At 22.7% G+C, this 22,360-nt stretch overlaps 3 protein-coding genes across 6 annotated transcripts in view; all 3 read left to right on the forward strand.

The window, feature by feature from the left end:
- The first annotated feature begins 908 nt into the window (after positions 1-908).
- LOC122502852 (4-hydroxybutyrate coenzyme A transferase) lies at positions 909-13,370 on the forward strand. The gene is made up of 7 exons (XM_043613150.1): positions 909-1,081; positions 1,217-1,430; positions 4,420-4,572; positions 4,660-4,899; positions 7,586-7,990; positions 8,189-8,455; positions 11,778-13,370. Exons 2-7 carry the CDS (start codon positions 1,238-1,240, stop codon positions 11,960-11,962), a joined length of 1,443 nt encoding a protein of 480 aa, XP_043469085.1. The 5' UTR covers positions 909-1,081; positions 1,217-1,237; the 3' UTR covers positions 11,963-13,370.
- A 143-nt stretch (positions 13,371-13,513) lies between these two features.
- On the forward strand, positions 13,514-21,901 carry LOC122502853 (4-hydroxybutyrate coenzyme A transferase-like). Its single transcript, XM_043613151.1, has 6 exons — positions 13,514-13,933; positions 14,056-14,208; positions 14,714-14,953; positions 16,437-16,844; positions 18,635-18,901; positions 21,572-21,901. Exons 1-6 carry the CDS (start codon positions 13,768-13,770, stop codon positions 21,760-21,762), a joined length of 1,425 nt encoding a protein of 474 aa, XP_043469086.1. The 5' UTR covers positions 13,514-13,767; the 3' UTR covers positions 21,763-21,901.
- Positions 19,206-22,360, forward strand: part of LOC122502851 (integrator complex subunit 9) — a 32,998-nt gene continuing 29,843 nt past the window's right edge. For 2 of the 4 annotated variants that reach the window (XM_043613145.1, XM_043613144.1), the window contains exon 1: positions 19,206-19,557. The gene's annotated coding sequence lies outside the window, so the exon portion shown is untranslated. The remainder of the gene's footprint in view (positions 19,558-22,360) is intronic. The other 2 variants (XM_043613143.1, XM_043613149.1) reach the window with 2 other exon arrangements.

Genomic DNA, 22,360 nt, shown 5'->3' on the forward strand with positions numbered 1-22,360 from the left:
CCAACTTATAAAATCAATCTGTTTTTGTAACGATCTCGAGTTTGACGAACAAGACAATTTTGAGGTTAGGTTTATCTGTCAAATTCTTTTATTCCCTGAAGTTAGTTGCAACTCTGACTCCGGTTGTCGTTTAATAACAATGGCGCGAAATTATTCAAATATATTTAAAATCATTGAATTTTTTTTTTTGTAAAAGTTATTTTCTTTTTTTTAATTAATAACAGATTTTCGATATGGTTAAAAAATTTTATTACCTTTATTACTACGGTATTTATTATTTTGAAAAATTTGCTATTTTCCGGACTTTGTACTTACAAATTTTCGATAGACAAGAGAGAAAATATGTACTTTGTACTTTAGATCTTGCAAACGTAGGAATGTAGTAAGAAATTTTATTTAGGAAAAAATAAAAAAAAATAAAAAATTTTTTTTAACTCTGAAATGGTTCAATATTTACAAAAAGTAAACTAGTAAGTTTATTAATTAGTTAACTATATTGATTAATTATTAATTATTAACTGTCAATAATTCATTATCAATTTCTAATTATAAATTATTAATTGTTAATTATTAATTATTAATTAATAAGTTACAAAATAGACTAACATTCAAATAATTTCTTTTGAAAAATAATAGCAGGAGCGTATCAAGAAAAGTGACAAGTTTTACCAAATTGTCAAATAAATTACCTGAAAAGTGTGATTTACTTATAAAAGTGATTCTCAGTGATAAAAGTGATTCGAAATTCATCCAGGTAATTAATATTTAAATATATGGTAAATTTGTTACTTATTAATGAAGGAAATTAAATTTCGTGCCGCACAGTGAAATGTCAAAAGGCGATCAAGTGACATTGTTCGTTCCTGAATTAAAAAGAGGGGTTTTTAAGCGCATGGTACAAGGTTGGTTGACTCCCACAAATATTTAGTTGCTGATCGTTGCTGGTCGTCGCTTCGTGTTGTTTGTTGTTCCTTGTGTCAAATTGTCATCTCTTTGAAGCGTTTTTAAATTAAATATTCATTCATTCATAAATTGAACGGCACAAATATAACGAGAGACGTGAAGCGATTAGTCTAGTGAGGTTAGGATTTTTTCCCAAATAAGTAAAATAAACACTTTGTTCGTTTTTTAATTCATATTTAGGATATTTTCGAATTAGATTTTTTTTCGTTTCAAGTAGGTAAAAGGGAGAATTAATAAAACGTGTTGTATACAGTTTCTTGACAGGTGGAAAATAATGGCAGCTTTGAAGCAAATCACCAGCTTAACAAAAGCCTTTAAAGCCGTTGCGGCTTCACGAACAACTCAGGCTCTCGTCTCGAAGAATTTTTACACTTACTCCAAAGAACCTGCGTATCCAATTCCTGATAAAGAACCCTGTTGGGTGAAAAGTGCCGAAGAAGCTCTTCAACAAGCTGGACTGACATCAGGTTGGTTATTCATTGTCGTTATTTTTTCTCCCTTTTTTTTGTCATATTTTTTTTTCGAAAATTAAAAAATATTTTTTTTTGTGTAAGTATATATACATAGAAATTCTTATTAATTCTGAATTATTCATAGAGGATGAGATTGCATTTACCAAATTCGAATTTTAATTTTTTATTAATTGAAAAATTGGGCCTTTTGCATTGTTTTTTGGAGTGTGCTGGAAATTGTGAAAAGTGAGAGATTGAGGAATTAATAGAGTTATACAACGTTAATTTACATAGATCATAAATGGGAACTTCATTGATTAATTTGTGATCGTTTGGCCAAGGTTCGAAGAGCTTGACCTACATTTTACTCTCGTTATATACTTTTAAAGAAGAACTTCTCAACTATATTGAAAAGAAGATTTTCTAATAGAAGTTTAATCGAAATCATTAATTCTGTCTGGTTTTTAATTCTTTTTTTTTTAATTTTTAAAAAATATTTTTATTCTATGCTTGATGGACGCGATTTTTTAGTGCTTGAAAGATAAAGAGTTCTAATCAGTTCCTCTTGTTGGAATTATCTTTATTATTGAAATCTTTTTTTTTCTTTTTCATTTGAAAAACTAGTTCTTTGGTATTGTTTTATTTATAAACTGTGTGGATTTATTATGAAGGAGGGTCTGGAAAACAAGCTGCGCATACAATTAATATTGAATTCAATTTAGCATCGTATACATTTTTTTTTACGTAAAACCATTCAAGGTGTATTTTTTATTTTTTATTCAAATTATCAGTATTGGAATATTTTTCTAATTGTCATTCGGAAATTGAAAAATTGATGATTGTTTTTGTCGCTTACGCATGGAACGAAAATAAATTGGTAGTAATTGAAAGAGTCTTCTTGCGGATATTTTTCATTATAAAAGAGCATTACACCTTTGTCAAAAAAAAAAGAAAATTCAAGCATTCAATTTCAACTTTCTTTAAATTCTATTTTGTATTTTTAATTTTTGTACCAATTTTTCTATTTTTTCAATTTGTATCTTTTTTCCTTGAATTTTTTTGCTATTTTGCTATTTTCTCTTCAACTTTTAGAGAAATTTCATTACGAAGGTAAAAATTTAAAAAAATAGTGCAAATAAATTGAGATGAATGGAAATTTATATTTAAATAGTAGGTCGAGTCTGTTGAGCATTCCAATACCTGATTCAAAAATTTTTAAATACATATCGACTTGGCAACAAACTATAATAAATGACATTGAATGGCTTTATTGAAAATTTGTAAAAAAATATGTTTTCAATTTCTTTTGTTATTCTTTTTTTTAGCAAGAGAGAATTATTATAAAATATTATCAAAGACGAATAATCGTTAAGTCATTAAACTTGAATCTCGAGTTTTTAAACAACTTTTACTTTGTTTGATTGACATAATCAGAGGGGAAAAAAATATTTTCTTTTTTATTCCACTTACACTTTGCAATGAGCGATTATTTTCAAAATAATTCTCAACTAGTTTTATTTTCAAATAAAAAAGGAAAAAATGAATAATAATTTTAAAAACTCGTTAATATTTAAGTAATAAAAATTTAAATATATGAAAAGTTAACTTTTCATTAATATTTAATTAACGATTTTAATTAAAATTTTTATTAACGATTCTAATTAATATTTAACCAAAAAGGGAATTTAAATAAAATTATAAAATATTAATACTTAATTCACGATTTTAGTTAAAAATTTCATTAACGATTTTAATTAATATTTAATTAACGATTTTAGCTAAAAAATTTTTAGATTATTTTTTCGTTAATAAAAGAAACAAATCGAAAAGAAAAATTGTATAAATTAAAAATTAGTTTTTTCACTTGTTAACAAAGTGTCTTGTCGTCGAATTAAAATTCAGTCAACAAGTTATTAGTGCTTTATTATATTCCTTCAAGTATCTATAAATATCTTAATCGGAATTCAAATAGTTGAGTGGATTTAAGTTTTTAAGAAAGAAAATATAATGTCGAATATTTCAATTTTTTTTCAAGATATTGCTAAAAACAGAGATAAACAGTTATTTTACTTAAACGTACACAATGAAGAAGATTAGCATTAGAAACAAATCTAGGTCAAGTACGATCCAAAAATATTTCTTCCCCTTCAAAATTATAGTTGTACATTTAATTCAACTTGTTTGGCATTTTCGCAAATAATTCTAATGGGACCTTTTTTCTTTTTTGACATTGTTTTTTTTTTTGTTTTTTTTTAAATTTCGTTTTGAAAAAATTAAAATTCGAAAAATGTTTCAATTTGTGACAAAGACAATAATGAGCCTTTCTTGTTGATAATGATCTTGAAATAAGATAGTGTAACCATAGCTTTGACTTTGTAAAAGAAATATGACATTGAATTGCAGAATTTATTTGCACAACTCGGCTTCCTATTGCATAATTGATCCTCTCTTGCATAAGTCAATAATTTTATTGTCATTTGGCTAAAAAAGAAGCTCTATTTTTATTTTTTTTACCAATTTTTCGCCTGTTTAATTTTTAATAAAAATTAAATTTTTTTTTTTGGAATTTCTATTTTTTTGGAATTTTTATTTTTTTTGTAATTTCTATATTTTTTTCTTATTAACTTTTATTGTTATTCTAAAAAAACAATTTTTTAATAATTTTTTGGATTTTATTTTATTACAGTTTTCTCAGTTTTTAACAGCAGTTAAATTGGTGAAGTTCAAAATAATCAACAAATTAGGGAGAAAAATATTTTTCTAAGCAAATTTAATTATAATTTTTCGCTTGAATAATTTTTTTGCGAATTTTTTTTAACGATTTGTTTAAAATGGAAGAATTTTATTGTTTTCCGCGTGGAAAATAATTGTTTTCTATTAATCGTTGATTATAAACGTTGTAAACTTCATCGACGTCAGTAGTTAAATTATTCTTTATCTTTTTTTTCTCAGAATTTTATAACCGTTTATTATTTTTAAAATATAATTTTTTCTATTATTTTAGAACAAAAAATCTACATCCAAGGAGCAGCAGCAACTCCGACCGAACTATGCCGAGGAATGACGGAAGTTGGTAAATCGTCTAATGTGAAAAATGTCAAATTATATCACATGCATCTCGAAGGCGAAGCTCTTTTTGCTGCGCCCGAGAATGAAAGTGGGTATTTTTGAAATAATAATGAGAACAAAATTGAAATTAAGAATTATTACGTTACGAAATAATTGTTTATTCATATTTTTTCAGAACATTTTAAATCAATAAGTTTATTTATTGGCGGAAATGTGAGAAAGGCCGTAAATGAAGGAAGAGCCGACTGTATTCCAATTTTTCTACACGAAATTCCAAGAATTTTTAATGACGGAGTAGTGAAACCGGATATGGCACTTATTCACGTTTCACCACCCGACGAACAGGGATATTGTTCCCTCGGAACTAGTGTTGATAGTGTCCGATCTGCCGTTGTTAATGCCAAAGTTGTCGTAGGTAAGACAAAAAAGTAGAAAGAAGCAAAAGTAAAACTTTTCAAAATGTAATTGCAAAAAGCAAAAGTGAAAGTAAAATTTTACTAAAGATAATTGCAGAAAGCAAAAATTCAGGGTTACCAGAGATCAGGAAAGTCAGGGAAAAGGCAGAGATAGTAGAATTGGTCAGGGATTTTTGTTAAAAGTACTGGAAAAAAATTAAAATTTTAGAATTCAAAAGAAAATTCTGAATTTAGCTGTCTTTTTTGTTTGCCTCATAAATTATGAAATTAACATGAATTCTAAAATAAAACCTTCAATTTTTTCTATTTCTGACAATAATTTCTTTTTAAATAACTCAATTCTTCAAGAACTATCATAAAATTATTACTTATAAATTATTGAATGAATAATTTTACATAGTTCAAAATTAATTGAATTTAAAAAAAGTTGCGTTTACAATTTTCATAAATAAATCAACATCAAAATGTTTCAATTTGAAATTTTATAAAAATAATGGATTTATAGACAAATTTTAGTTAAAAACAATAAAAAAAATTTAATTTCGGAGAAGCTACAAATAATTGTAGAAATTCAATTATTTTCACAAATAATACAATTTTTCGCAGTAATTCAATTATTTTCATAATTAATAAAAATAATGGCAAAATTTTTATTATTTTAAATTTAAAATTTCTATTATTTAAATACAATTTTATATTAATTCCTAAAAAAATGCAATTATAGGATTCTTAAAAATGTTATTAAAATTCTTCAATAGAATTAAATTATTTTTAAAAAATTTTAATAAAATTTGTTTATTAGAATTTAATAATTATTTTCAATACATTTTAATTGAATTTCTTGAAAGAATTAATTTATTTTTAAACATTTCTTTAAATTCTGGTCAAAATTTAAATTATGTTTATAAATAAAAAAAATTCTTCTCCGAAATTCAATTATTTTCCAAATTTTTAATAAAATTCTTAGTAAAATTTTAATTACTTTCAAAACTTTTCCCCAATTCAATGATTTTTAAATTCTATTATTTTAATCAAATTTTTCAAAAGAATTCAATTATTTAAAAAAATTTTTGATAAAATTCTACGCAAACATTTAATTATTTTCATAACTAATAAAAATTTTACAGAAATTCAAGTGTTTACAAATTTTTTTATAAATTTCTTCACATTAATTCAATTATTTTCCAAATGATTTTAATAAAATTCTTTACAGGGATTCGATTTTTTCATAAATAATAAAATTCTTTTTAGGAATTCAATTATTTTTGTAAATAATAAAACTCATTGCAGAATGTCAATTATTTTAAAAATAATTTCAATCAAATTCCCCGAAAAGTGTAATTATTCTTAAAAATTTTATTAAAATTCGTCGAAAAAATTTAATTTTTTAAAAATTTTTCTGACAAAATTCGTTATCAGAATTCAATTTTAAAAAAATTTAATTATTCAATAAATTATTTATTTTTGTATTTAAATAATTGAATTCTCGTAGAATTTTGTAATTAAAATTGTTTTTTAAAAATGAATTTTTGTTTAAATTTTAGATAATTGAATTTTGAAAAGATTTCAAATTAAAATGTTTGAAAATATGAATTTTGCATACTTTTAACTAACAATTCTGTAGAATTAAATTTTTTGAAAAAGTTTTAATTCAATTTTTTTTTAAAATTATTTTAAGTTTTTATTTTCTAATATATATTTAATTGAAGAATTTCGGAATAATCGGAATTTTGTAAAATTGATACAATTAAATTTTAAACAAATAGATTTGAAAATTCTCAAAGAATTTTTTAAAAGATTATTAAAAATAATTAAAATTTAATTAAAAATTCTGGAAAATAATAATTGAATTGAAATGATGAATTTTTGAAAATAATTGAAATTTTGCCAAGAATTTTATTCACATTTTTTGAAAATAATTGAATTTCGGAGAAGAATTTTATTAAAATTTTTGAAAATAATTGAATTTTGGAAAAGAATGTTTTTAAACTTTTGATTATAATTGAATTTCTGCGAAGAATTTTATTTCTTTTGAAAATAATTGAAAATAATCCAAAATTCAATTTTTTTAATTGGTTTTAACTAAAATTCGTCTATAAATCTATTATTTTGATAAAATTTCAAATTGAAACATTTTGATGTTGATTTATTTATGAACGCAACTTTTTTTGAATTCAATTAATTTTGAAATATTTAAGTAAAATTTGAAGAAGTTAACAATACTTTTATAATTTAATATAATGATTTTATCACTCGATCATCTTTAATTATTAGAAAACATGAAGAAATTGATTGCTCCGAGTCGAAGACTCGGAGTGTTCGATATCTTCATGTTTTCTAATATTTTTATAAATTATTTAATTTCAAAAGGCTTGAATTTGAATGTTTCGAAAAATTTTAATTCCTACAGAAAAATAATAATTGTTAAATATTTATTTTAAAAAAAATTATTGATGTTTTTCAAGTAATTTTACAATTAAAGAAATTCGTAAATAAGGGAAATCAGGGAAAAAGAAAATTAACTTTTTGTGACAACCCTGAAGTAAATCTTGACAAAAAGCAAATGTAAAACTTTGCAAAAAGTAAAAGTAAAAAAAAAATAATTTCACATTATTCATTTAATAAATTAGATTTATTTAGTTAAAAAAATTAATTTTTTAACTCTCTTTTTCGTTTTTTTCCCAGCACAAGTAAATAAACATATGCCAAGAACGTTTGGCGATGCAGTTATTCATCAGAGTCATATCGACGTTGCCGTGAAGCACGACACTCCACTGCCACAGCATAAAACCAGTGAACCAAGCAAAGAAGAAGTTCTCATTGGAAAACATATAGCGGAAAATCTCGTTGTTAATGGAGCAACTCTACAGCTGGGAATTGGAAGTATTCCCGATGCTGTACTTAGTCAATTGAAAAATCACAAGGATCTCGGTATTCACAGTGAAATGTTCGCCGACGGCATTGTCGATCTCGTAAATCGTGGATGCATCACGAATAATCATAAATCAATGCATCAAGGACGCACTGTCGGTTCATTTTGCGTTGGTACACAAAAATTGTACGACTACATGCATAATAATCCAACTATCGGTAAGTTATTCAAAATACATTTTCAAAAATAAACGGAAATTTTCTTTCCTATTTTTTAAAAATATCTTTTCAAAAATAAAAGGAAATTTCCTTTCCTATTTTTTCAAAATACCTTTTCAAAAATAAAGTCCTTTCTCTTTATTTTTGAGAAGAACAAAAAAATTGTGGATTTGTTTAAAAAATGTATTTTTCTTTTAGAAATGTTGCGTGTGGATTATGTGAACGACCCGAGAATAGTCTGTCAACAAGCGAAGATGACGGCTATTAATTCCTGTATAGAAGTTGATATTACGGGGCAAATTAGTTCCGACAGTATTGGAACAAGAATGTATTCGGGTTTCGGTGGACAATTAGATTTTATATTCGGCGCTGCCATGGCTACTGATGGATGCGGGAAACCCATCATTGCACTACGATCGACGACCAATAAAGGCGCAAGTAAAATTTCACCAGTCCTCCAATTAGGTGAGTCGCTAAAAAAAAATTTTTTTTTAGAAAATAAAATTTTTTACTGAAAAAGAAAGAAAATGGTTGTCATAGAAATCTGTGAAATCAGGAAAATGAGGGAATTCAGAGAAAAATCAGGGCAACTAAAATTTGTCAGAGAAATCAGGGAAAAGTCAGGAAATATCATCGAAATTACTGGAAAAATATTAAATTTTTTAATTTTATGTATGAGAAAAATCTAAATTTCCGTCTCCAGCAACCGTTGAATTTGAAATTATTAAAAAGATTTAATTTTTCTTGAATTTCCATTTTTTTTCTTAAAAACTTTGAAATCACCACGAATTTTAATACAAAACCTTTCATTTAACTTATTTAATGAATAATTTTACTTGAAAATTCTAAAAATAATTGAATTTTATGAGTTGCATTTAAAATTTTTATAAATAACTAAATTTCAAATGATCCACAAGTTCTGAACGTTCAAATGAACGAAATTTTTTGCCAATGTGAATATTTTCAAAAATTATTGATTGGTAAAAAGCAAAAACAAAATTAAAAAATTAGAATCAATGTAATTTATATTTTTTAATACGAGACGTAATAATTATTGCAATAAAAATTCGAATATGTATTGAAAAAGATATAAATTAAATTTGTTCATTTGAACGTTCAGAACTTTAAAAAATTAATTTCAAAAGGTTTCAATTTGAAAATTTAGAAAATTTGAATTTTAAAATAATTTTAATTGAAAGTTTTAAACAAGTTAATTTTTGCAAAATTTTAATTAAAAATTTTGAAGAAGTTAGTTTTTGAAAAAACTTTAATTAAAATTCCCTTTGGAATTTAGGTGAATTTTTGAATATTTAATTGAAAAATTTTCTTATAATCTAAACTTTCTAGAATTGAAATGAAATTTAAGGAATTTTAGAATTACTTTAGGTGAATTTTCCTTTTTTTCTTTGAATAATTGAATTCTCAAATAATTTTTCAAAAATTATACAAAATAATTAATTTTTTAAAGAATTTTAGTTAAAAATTTTCTAGAACATAATTGAATTGGAACATTAAAAATAGTTTTGAAGAAAAATTATTAAAAATACCTAATTAAATTAGAGAAGAATTTTAGTTAAAAACTCTAGAAAATAATTGAATTGAAATATTGAAATTATTAAAATAATTCAATTATAATCTTGAAAATAGTTATGGAGAAAAATTATTCGAAATATTTGATTTTTCAATGAATTATTTTCAAAAATTATAAGAAATAATTGATTTTTTTAATGAATTTTAGTTAAAAATTCTAAAAAATAAAGTTTTAAAGAAAAATTATTAAAATAAATAAATTGAAATTTGAAAATAGTTTTTGAGACAATTTATTAGAAATATTTGAGATTTCAAAAAATTTGTTTTCCAAAATTATAAAAAATAATTGATTTTTTAATAAATCTTAGTTAAAAATTATAAAAAGTAATTGAATTAGAGAAGAATTTTAGTTAAAAATTCTAGAGAATAATTGAATGGAAATATTGAAATTAGTTTTGAAGAAAAATTATTAATATAATTAAATAGAAATCTTGAAAATAGTTATGGAGAAAAATTATTCGAAATATTTGATTTTTCAATAAATTATTTTTTTAAAAAATTATAAAATATAATTGATTTTTTAATGAATCTTAGCTAAAAATTTTAAACAATAAACAGGGTGTCAAGCAACCTTGAAAACCTTGAAAAGTACTTGAATTTTTTTTGCTCCTTGAAAACCTTGAAAACACCTTGAATTTTATGACAAAACCTTGAAAAATTAAAATTCTTAAAAATGAGATTTATTTCCTTGATGTTTTAATTTGAATTCTCGTCAATATTTCAATTGAACCCCTTGATGCAAGAACCAGACATAGATCTTTATAACTATAAAAATTCTTCGCCGAAATTCAATTATATTCAGGAACTTTAATAAAATTCATTGCAAAATACAATTATTTTCATAAATAACAATAATATTCATCACAAGAATTCAATTATTTTAAAAAAAAAATTTACATTAATTTTTATTTTTTTTTCGCAAAAATCAGTTATTTTAAAATTTAGCACTAAATTTTTAGCAGTAATTCAATTTTTTTCAAAAGTAATAAAATTCAATTATTTCTAAAAATTTTAATAAAATTCAATAATTTAATAAAATTCATTCATTTAATAAAATGCAAAATTTCAATTATTTTCAAAAATTTTTCTTAATTCAATAATTTGTATATCAATTATTTTAATAGAAATTCCAAAAAAATTCAGTTATTTAAAAACAATTTTGATTGATGTTTCTTAAATAGATATTTTTTATATTTCTAATATTTTATCAATAAATTATATTTAAAGTTATTTATGAATAACTGTTGTATGTAGAAATTATAAAATTGTTTATAAGTACTCTCTAAATTTGAATTAGTAAAAATGTTTACCAATTTGAATTAGTAACTGACTTTTTGCTTTTTAATTAGTAAATTTCACTAAAAAATTAGTAAAGCAAAAAAAGCAAAAAGTCAGTCACTAAATCAAATTAGTAATCATTTTTATTAATTCAAATTTAGAGAGTAAGTTAAAATTTACTTGCAATACACTTGTTGAGGAAAACTAATAAACAGAACTTACTCCATTATACTCGATTACAAATAAAAAATATTTTGAAAATGAGTACCCTACAAATGGACCTTGAAAAAATATGTTTGGACCTTGAAAACCTTGAAAAGTCCTTGAATTTTGTTTTCTAGAATCGCTGGACACCCTGAATAAAGTTTTGAAGAAAAATTATTAAAATAATTAAATTGAAATCTTCAAAATAGTTTTGGAGAAAAATTATAAAAAATAATTCATTTTCTAATGAATTTTAGTTAAAAATTTTCTAGAAAATAATTGAATTGATTTATTGAAAATAATTATTGAGAAAAATTTTAAAAAATAATTCATTTTGCAAAGAATTTTTGATAAAAACTCTAAAATATAATTGAATTTAAAAAAAAAATTTTTTTAAAATCATGAAAATAATTTTGAGGAGAAATTATGAAAAACAATTGATTTTTCAATTCAATTTTAATTATTTTCTAGAGATTTTAAATCTCTAGTAATTAATTGAATTGAAATGATGAAAATAATTTTGGAGAATTTACGATAGCATTTCTTTATAAATTATTATTGAATTTCAAATACGTGGAAATAAAAATAGAACTTAAATAAAAATTTGTAAATAAACATATTATCAATAGAATAATAATAAAAATAAAATAGGATAAGAAAAATTAAATGTAAGAAAAGAATTTTTGTAATATAATGAATTTTCTTTTTCTTTAAGGCGCTGGAGTCGTTACGTCAAGAGCCCACGTTCGTTATGTAGTCACCGAACACGGTATTGCTAGTCTTTTTGGAAAAACTTTACAACAACGAGCTCACGCCCTCATTCAAGTTGCTCATCCCAATCATCGGGAATCGCTCGAAAAAGCGGCTTTCGAACGACTGAAAATGATGCCAGAACCATAAATTACCACTTAAGTAATTTTTTTGCCAAAAAAAAAAACAGAAAAAATGAAATTTCACTCGCATAGCATTTAACATCATTATAATTGTAATTCGATGTACATACGCCTTATTCATTGCGCGTTTCTTCGACATAAAGTAACTTAAATGTTTTTTTTCTTTGACATTTTTTAAAGACTTTCTTTCGGCAACTTTTTCTTTTTAAAAAAAGACGAATTTAATCACCGGCAAATCTCATTCAAAATTCGTTTGTAAAATTAAATTCATTAGATGTAAAAGCAAATTTTACCGACTTTACAAAAAAGACCTGAAATTTTTTATAAAACACTTATTATTATTATTGTTATTATTATATAATTATAGTAATTTTTAAAATTATTATCAGACATTTTAAATAAGTTGATGAATGTAAAATTTGCGAAGAGTCTTTGAATGTTTGTGATAATTTCTGTGAAAAGAAATTTTAAACGAAAATTCATCATTTTGTATTGAAGGTTTTGTCTGATTGAGAAAAATTGAAAACGAAAATTATTCAAACTTTTAAAGAATTTTAATATTTTTTTTGGAATTTTTTCTTCTCTTTTTGCAGAGAAAATTTTTTTATTTATCTTTTCGTTACGAAACAAAATTTGACAATCATTTTTAAATGAGAGAATTTGTTTTAAAATTCTATAACTAGACTCTATTGAGTATTATCTAAAATATTCAATTTATCTTTTTGAATATTTGAATTTATTTTTGAAGAAAAAATATTTTTCTGCATGAGACAAAATAAAAAAAGTCACGTAAGAAGGTCTTTAGAAAATGGCAAATTACACTTTCTTCTTTTTCGGGTGCTTCAAAATTGAGTTTTCATGTTCACAGCGATAATCAACGATCAAGAAGAAAAATATGTTTTTCCACGCAAATATTTATAAATTTTAGGTTTGACACATTTTTTTCAAATTAGTTTTGAAAATAGTTTCAAAATACTTTCAAAAATAGTTTTAAAATACTTTTAAATTACTTTGAAAATACTTTGAAAAAAAATTTGAAAAAAAGAAAGCGAACAAAATTCTATCGTTTTCTGCCGTGGAAAAAAATTTGTTTCTTCTACTTTTTGATCGAAAAGGTTGTGAACTCCACCGACTTTATAATTATATTTTTACTGACAATAACAGTGGTTATATGACAATTTTTTTTTTGTTAAAAAAAGGAAAAAAAGAAAAAGTCTCGAAAAGATATTGAAACTCGATGTACGACGAAAAACAAGAGAAATGATAGCCTGAGAGAATTTAGAAAAAAATAATTTTTTTTTATATATAGAAATATGCAAATTGATTTGTACATATGTGTAACATTCTATAGGGCAATTTATTTTTTTAATTCCACAATAACAACAAAAAAAAGATTAAATTCTGTTTAAATATTATTTTAAATAAAATCATTTCTTCGGATCCTTGGAAAAAAAAATTTTGTAATTTTTTTCTCCCATAATATTGAAAATATATTTTGTCAATTTAAACAAAGTGAAACAAAGCGAAGTGAAAATGCTGTTTAACGCGAGAAAAAAAAATGAAATAAGAAAAATAAGCGAAAAAAAATTGAAAATCGTCATGAAAAAATTATATTTGACGGGTTGCTTAGAAGCAGCAAAATGAAATTTAGATTATATTTTATTCAAAATTTTTTGTAAATTAAGACAATTATTATTCTTTTTTTGGAAAAAAGTAATCAACGAAACATTGTTTTGGCAGTCAACATTTATTTTTTTTTAGTGAAATTTGTGAAAAAAGTTTGATTTTTTTTTTGAATTTGCAAAATCAAAAATGTTTAGCATCATTGAGACAAGTCTCAATAAATGGAGGAACACGAAAAAAAGTTTATGCGGTTTTGGTAATCGATCCCTCGCTGCACTCCGTGAACCTTTTCAACCATCAAAAAGATGTCCACGATGGGTTTGCATTGAAGATGCGATAAAAATCGTGAATTCAGGTGAAAAAATTTTTTTTGGTGAAGAAAAAATGTCATTGAAAATTTTGACAATTTGGTAAAAAAAATAAGTGTTTTTTAATGAAAAGAAAAAATAATTTAGAGGAATTTTTCTTCTTTTACAGAGCAACTTGTCTACATTCAAGGCGGATCTGCGACACCTTTTGAATTAATTCGAGGATTAACGGAGCATGGAATTTGCAATAATCTTCGTGGAGTTCGTTTGGTCCATATGGGTCTCGAGGGAGATGCACCTTTCGTTCATCCGGAATTTGAGAGTAAATTTACAATTATTATTATTAATTTTTACTAAATACAAATTTTTACAGTTACGTATTTCATATTTTAGAAATTATCAAAATTAATTCAATTGATTAATCATATAAAGAATTTTTTAATTAATCGTATTTAAATTATTTTTCTATTCATGAAAAAAAGGTTTTCTGAATGTCTAAACGAAATTTTGAATTTAAATTGTCAATTTCGTTTAGAAATTCAAAATTCTTCTTTGATTCTAAATTAGTTAATAATTTTAATTCATAAGTTTGAATTGAAGATATATTTTAATTAAATAAATGATTCTCTAGACAAAATTCTGAATTTAAATTCTCACTTTTGTTCAGAAATTCAGAAATCTTTGTTGATTTTAAATATTTTTAATTTTTTAAATTTTCATTAATTTATATTAAATTTACTTTCAGAATACTTTGAATTAATAATTATTTTAAAAAATTTAATTCATTTTTAAAGTCTAATTAACTAAATAATTCGTTTTTCTTTCAGAACACTTTAGGTCAATAAGTTTGTACATCGGCTCAAATCTGAGAGAAGCTGTGAACGAGGGACGAGCGGATTATATTCCAATTTTCCATCATGAGACGCCGAAAATATTTTGCGAAGGCGACATAATTCCAGACGTTGCTCTCATACAAGTCAGTCCTCCAGATCCTCGAGGTTTCTGCTCCCTGGGAACGAGCGTCGATTGCACCAGATCCGTTTTAACAACTGCAAAAGTTATTATTGGTGAGTTAAACAAATTAAATAATTGAAACAATTAAATTGATTAATTATTATATATTGTTTTTTTATTGTTTTTATTATTTTATTTGTTTATTTACTTAATTATTAACAATAATAATGAGTATTAAATCAATTTTTCAGGACAAATTTTTTTTCTAATATAAATCAATTTTTTAGTCGTTTGCTTTGTTGTTTTTAATAATTTTTCTTTTTAAATGTTTCCAATTGTAAAATTAATGTATTGAAAACTATTGAATACTTACAAAGAATTATAGGAAAAAATTGAAAAATAATTGAATTCCTTCGAAGAATTTTATTATTTATGAAAATAATTGAATTCTTAAGATGAATTTTATTTTTTAAAATTTTGAAAATCCTAATTAAATTCTTTTGAAAAACTTCTTTGAATTTTTTTTTGAAATAATGAAATTTCTTTAATAATTTTAATTGAAAACTAATTAAATTTTATGAAGAATTTCTTTGAATTTAAAAAAAAAATAATCGTTTTTGTTACTAATTGAAATTGAAAATTTAATTATTGAATTTTATTAAAATGTTCACCAAATAATTAAATTCTACTCAGAATTTTACTACAAGTTTTTAAAATAATTTAATTCATTCAAGGAAATTTATTAGAATAGGTATTGAAAATAATTTAATTCTTTTAAACAATTTTTTGAATTTTTTTAATATAATTGATTTTGCTAATTATTATATAATTAAAATTTTTTTAAATTATTGATAGAAAATAAAATTCTTTTGAACAATTTTTTTAGAGTTTTTATAAATAATTAAATTCTTTTGAAGAAGTTCTTTAAGTTTTTTGAAAATAACAGAATTTTTTAAAATAATTTTAATTGAAAATTTTGTAAATAATTGAATTGAACAAAAAAAATTTTCAGTTTTTTAAAGTAATCGTGTCTGTTAATAATTATAAAAATTAAAAATTTGATTATAGAATTTTATTAAAATTGTATTGAAAATAATTTAATTTCTGAGAATAATTAAAATTTTATAAACAAGAAATTGTAAATTTGCAAAATAATTGAAATTTTCTGAAATTCTATAAAAAATAATTTAATTTTTGTAGAATTTTGAAGAAGAATTGATTTCTTTTGAGAAATTTTGTTCATAAAGTTAATATTTAAACAAAAATTAATTAATCAAAATTATTTACGTTCTTTAATAAACACTAAGTAAATAATTTCTGTATGACAAATTTATTTTACAGAACAAATTTGTTTATTCTACTAAAAATAAATTTTGCAGAACAAATTTCTTTATTTCAACACAAATAAATCTCGCAAAACAAATTCATTAATTGAAACACAAATAATTAATTAATTAATTAATTAATTAATTCGAATTAATTTTTTTTTTGTAAGTCAATTATTATTTGTTGAAGAAATAAAATTGAATTTGAAAGAATCATAAAATCAAAAATAAAAGAAATACTTTATTAATTGAAAAAAACGAATTTTTCCAGCACAAGTGAACGAGCACATGCCAAGGAGTTTCGGCGACTCGGTGATTCATTCGAGTCACATCGATTGGGCAGTAAAGCACGATTGTCCATTGCCATGCGTCCATCCTGGTGAACCGCCAAACGAAGTTGAAATTGAAATCGGCAAGAAAATAGCGCAAGTCCTAATTGAAGACGGCTCGACGATTCAAATGGGAATTGGAAATATTCCTGAAGCCATTGCCTGCCACTTGAGTTATCACAAGGATCTTGGTATTCACAGTGAAATTTTAGGCGACGGTATGGTCGATTTAGTGGAAAAGGGCGCAATCACAAATCAATTGAAATCAAAACATCGCGGTCGAATGATTGGATCATTTGCCATTGGCACGAAGAAAGTCTACGACTTCATTCACAATAATCCCTTCATCGGTTAGTTGATTCAAATTTTTAAAAAAATAGTTAATTAAATACAAAAGCAATTAAATATAAAGAACAATTAATTATAAATTAATTATGAAAAAATAATTAACTAAAAATCAATTAATTATAAAAAATAATTATAAAACCAGGGCTCGAACCAGGTCTGTAAATCCTGTAAAAATTCCGTAAATTGGACGATATAATTTGGAGAAATTTAGAGAAATTACAAATGATTGCAAAAATTTAATTATTTTCAAAAATAATAAAATTCTTCGCGGAAATTCAATTATGTTCAACAATTTTTAAAAATTCTTGTCAAAATTTCAATTATCTTTAGAAATATTTAAATTCTTCTCCAAAATTCAATTATTTTTTTAAATTTTCCTCAATTAAATGATTTTCAATATCTACTATTTTCATAAAATTTTCCAAAAGAATTCAATTATTTAAAAAAAATGTCATAAAATTCTACACAAACTTCTAAATATTTTCAAAAAATAATAAAAATTTCACAGCAATTTCACTATTTGCAAATTTTTTTATACATTTCTTTGCAAATATTTAATTATTTTGATAAATAATAAAATTTTTACGGGGATTCAATTATTTTCGTAAATAATAAAATTCTTTTTCGAAATTCAATTATCTTCATAAATAATAAAATTCATTGCAGAATTTAAATTACTTTTAATACAATTTTTATCGAATTCCTCGAAAAAATTCTTAAAATTTTTTTTAAAATTCGTCAAAAGAATTCAGTTATATTTTAAGAAACATGCAATTATTCAATAAATTGTTATTTTGTATTTAAATAATTGAATTCTAGTAAAATTTTCTCATAAACATTGATTTAAAAATAAATTTCAATTAAAATTTTAGATTATAATTGAATTTTAAAAGCATTAGAGAGTAAATTTTTAAAAATAATTGAATTTTGAAAATATTTCAGATTAAAATTCTTAAAGAACTTTTTCAAAAATTATTAAAAATAATGGATTTATAGATTCAATTATTTTCAAGAGTAATAATATTCTTCGCACAAATTCAATATTGTTCAAAAGTAATAAAATTCTTCTTAGGGATTCAATTATTTTCATAAATAATAAAACTCATCGCAAAATTTCAATTATTTATTTATTTTTAATACAATTTTAATCGAATTTCTCGAAAAATGTAATTATTCTTAAAAATTTTATTAAAATTCGTTGATAGAATTCAATTATTCGAATATTTGTTGATAACGATCCTTTATGGGATTAAATTTTAAGAAACATTCAATTATTCAATAAATTATATATTTGCAATTTATTTGTATTTAAATAATTGAAATCTAGTAGAATTTTCTAATAAAAATTGATTTAAAAATTAATTTTAATTAAAATTTTATATAATAATTGAATATTAAAAGCAGTATGGCCTGAATTTTTAAAAATAATTAAATTTTGAAATTAATTTTTTTGAGAAAGTTTAATTGTGGATTTTTTTTTATTATTTGAAGTTTTTATTTTCTAATATTTATTTAATTGAAGAATTTACGAATAATTGAAATTTTGTAAAATTGAATATTGTAAAGAAATGGATTTGAAAATTGTCAAAGAACTTTTTCGAAAATTATTAAAAATAATCGATTTAAAGAAGAATTTTAGTTGAAAATTTTTGAAAATATGTAATATATTTTTAAATACTATTTTTAAATACTTTCACTGGTTCGAGTCCTGTAAAAAATTATTTATTAACTATAGAGACCATTTAGAATATTGTATTTAATTTAATAAATTGAATAATTGACGAATTTTCAGAAATATTGACAATCAGTTATGTGAATGATCCGAGAGTGATTTCATCGCAACCAAAAATGGTTTCTATTAATGGTTGCATTGAAATGGATATCACGGGTCAAGTTTCCCAGGACAGTTTGGGTTGCAAAATGTACTCTGGATTCGGAGGACAACTTGATTTCATTCGAGGTGCTGCCATGGGTCAAGATGGAAAAGGAAAGGCCATTATTGCTTTCCCGTCCATCACGAGCACTGGCGAAAGCAAAATACAACCGATTCTTAAAAAAGGTTTCTTTCAAAATTTCTTTTTTCTTGCGGCTATTTATTTTGATAATAAATCAGGATTTTCACAAGCTACAAGTCAGGGAAATTGAGGCTCCGGATCTTAAAAGGGCACTTTTATCATTTAAAATCAATGCTGAAAGTGCCCTTTTAAGATCCGGAGCCTCAATTAGTGAATATAGGAAAAAATAAAATTGATTAGGGAAATGTCAGGGAATTTTATTCAAAGTTCTGGAAAGAATGTAACGAAGTGTTTCGTTACTTACTCTGTATATTCGAAGTATAGAGAGAGAGAGAGAGTCGTTTGTTTGTTTTTTTTATCATAGGTCTGTCTCGTTTATTGTTGTTGTCAAGTCTCTTGTACCTTTCTTTCGATAACAGTCTTCTTGAGAGTTGTAGTTTTCGTGATTTTGCGCATAATTGTCAGCATACGTCACAAGGTCAGCGACCCTTTCCTAATTTCTGTCAGGCCTGCAAGGAGAAGACAAGGAAGGTGTGATTCGAAAATTAGTTTTCATCTGTTTGTCTGTTGGAATAGTTCAGACATTGTGTTTTTGTTATTTATTAATTTGTCTGTTTGTTTAGTTCAGCAATAGTGTTTTTATTATTTATTAATTTTATGAAGTTTAAGTGTGTTTAACTGTGTCCACTCATCAATTACAGTAAGTCTAATTGTAAAAAAAATAAAATTAAAATTGTTAGTGATTAAATAATTTTAAGAAAATTTATATTAGGGTCAGTCCACTGACTTTCGTCTGGGGGTTGTTGCAGCTATATTTTGAAAAAATCTGGTTTCAAAATATGTAAAAGACTTCCTGATTCCATTAACCACAATATTATTCCGAAAATTTTATTTTTTCAAATTAACTATTATAATTTGAATGTTCTTTCATTGATTCATTCACTTTTTCTGTCCCTCATACTCTGAAGTTGTCTTTTATTTATACTTTGGTTTTTGTTATCTTTAGATAGATTGCTTGTATATATTATATTATTACTAGAAAATTTTACGCGTGGAACGTGATTATTATTATTATTATGCAAATTACAAATATTTTTAATTTTCAAATATAAATTTTTAAAATCATTTCATAATCAAAATTAAAAAAAATCACTTATTAAGTACAAAATTAATTATTACTTGTTCATATTTTCTAAAATTTTAATAAATCCTTCAAAAAATTCAATTATTTTTAAAAATAGTAAAATTCTTCACAAGAATTAAATTATTTTTAATCAAATTTAAATAAAATTACATGAAAGAAATTAATTATTTTCAAAAATTTCCATAAAATGCAATTTCAACAAAAATTTAAAATTCTCTAAAAATAATTAAATTATTCTCAAAATATTTTTAAAAAATTCTATATAAAAATTAAATTACTTTCAATGCAATTTTTAAATATATTTGTCAAAAAAATTGAAAGAATTCAATTATTTTCAAAAAATAATAAAATTCTTGTGATGAATTCAATTATTTTGAATATAGATACATAATTTTAATAAAATTCTTTAAAGAAATTCCATTATTTTCGAAACAACTTTAATTTAATTTCTCGAAAAAATTTCATTATTTTAAAATAATTCTATAAAATTCTTCATAACAATTTAATTATTTCTTAAATTTTTTAAAAATTCTCGCGAAACATTTTCATTATTTTTAAAAATGGTAAAATCCTTCTAAACAATTCAATTATTTTTTCCAATAGTAAAATCTTTACAAAAATCCAATGATTTTCAAAAGAATTTTAATTGAATTCCTCGGATGAATTCAAATATTTTTAAATATAATATTTCCATAAATTTCAATTATGTCCGAAAATTTTAATAAATCCTTCGAAACAATTTTTATAAATAGTAAAATTCTCCTCAAGAATTCAATTATTTTCAATTCACTTTTAATAAAATCCTTCTTCATAAAATTCAAATGCTTTCAAAATTTTCAATTCAATTAAAAATTATTAAAGAAACTCCATTAGTTTCAAAAAAAAATTCAAAGAAATTCTTTAAAAGAATTTAATTAGGATTTTTAAAAATTTTAATAAAATTCTTAGCGAGAATTCAGTTATTTTCCTAAATAATAAAATTCTGTGAAGGAATTCTATTATCATCAAATTTTTTGATAAAATTCTTTGCAAAAATTCGATGATTTTTAATATATTAATTTTAAAATTGAAAATATTTGAAAAGAAAAATTATAAAAAAAGTTAATAATAATGCAATTTATTTTGCATTATTTTTGTTTATGAATCACAATTTTTTTAACAAATTTATTATTTTCTTTTAGAAAAAGAAGAAAAATATTTGCAAAATTCCTATTTTTTTAAATCTTATTTTCGGAACAGGATTTTCAAAAATATTTCGTAAATTATCTTTTGTAGGAATATTTTCAAAAAAAAGTTTATAATTTCATTAGAAAAATGTTTTTCTGAATATAATTATCATAAACGTTATAAACTTCACAAAAATATTATTTATTATAGATTATTGAATTTATAGATTTAATTAATTTAGTCTATAGGTTTGTTTATTTATTTAATTTATAATTTAATTACTTTAGTTAATTTTTGATTTATTTTAATTTATGGATTATTCAATTTAAATTATTTAATGTTAATAATTAGAAAATTATCTTTTATCGCCGATAATTTAATTGAAATAAATAAAAATATCTAGGCAGCGGAGTTGTTTCAACGAGAGCGCACACACATTACGTAGTCACTGAGCATGGAATCGCAAATCTTTTTGGAAAAACATTACGTCAAAGAGCGAACGCATTAATTCAAATAGCCCATCCCGATCATAGAGAATGTCTGGAAAAAGCAGCTTTTGAAAGACTCAAGTGCATGCCAACAAAATATTTGTAAATTAAATTTTTCATCCGTCAAATAATTAATTTTTTCCTTTTATTCATTTTGTTCTTCCAAAACAGTAAGAAAATACGTATATTTTTATAAATCCATATATACATTTTTATAATAAAGATAATTTTACCATTTTTCAAAACTCACTTTTTTTCTTTCTGTCTTCAGGTAATTAAAATTTTTATTTACAATTTACCTCGACAGGGTTACATTAAAAAAAATTGTATTTGTCGAATTTTAATAATTAATTTATTAATTAACTAATTCAATAACTAAGTAACCAAATAAGTAATAATTAAAGTAACTAATTTTATTAATTAATATTTTCAATTTTAAACTACTTTCTAATTTTAATTTTAAAAAATTACCATTGTCACAATATTAAAAAATATAAATTTTCTTTAAACTAATTTTGAAATCGAATTACGAATCTTGGTAAATATTGAATTAAAAATATCGTCGAAAAATTATGCTTAATCAAAGAAAGTAACCATTTCACTGACGATAATTTAGATTCTATTATTTTCTTTGGACTGTTACGATTCAATTAAAGGGCATGTGGAATTTTTAAAGTTTTCCAGATAAAACCAGAAAAAGAATA

This window comes from Leptopilina heterotoma, unplaced genomic scaffold, assembly GCF_015476425.1.
Source record: "Leptopilina heterotoma isolate Lh14 unplaced genomic scaffold, ASM1547642v1 Lhet_24, whole genome shotgun sequence".
NCBI classification, from domain to species: domain Eukaryota; kingdom Metazoa; phylum Arthropoda; class Insecta; order Hymenoptera; family Figitidae; genus Leptopilina; species Leptopilina heterotoma.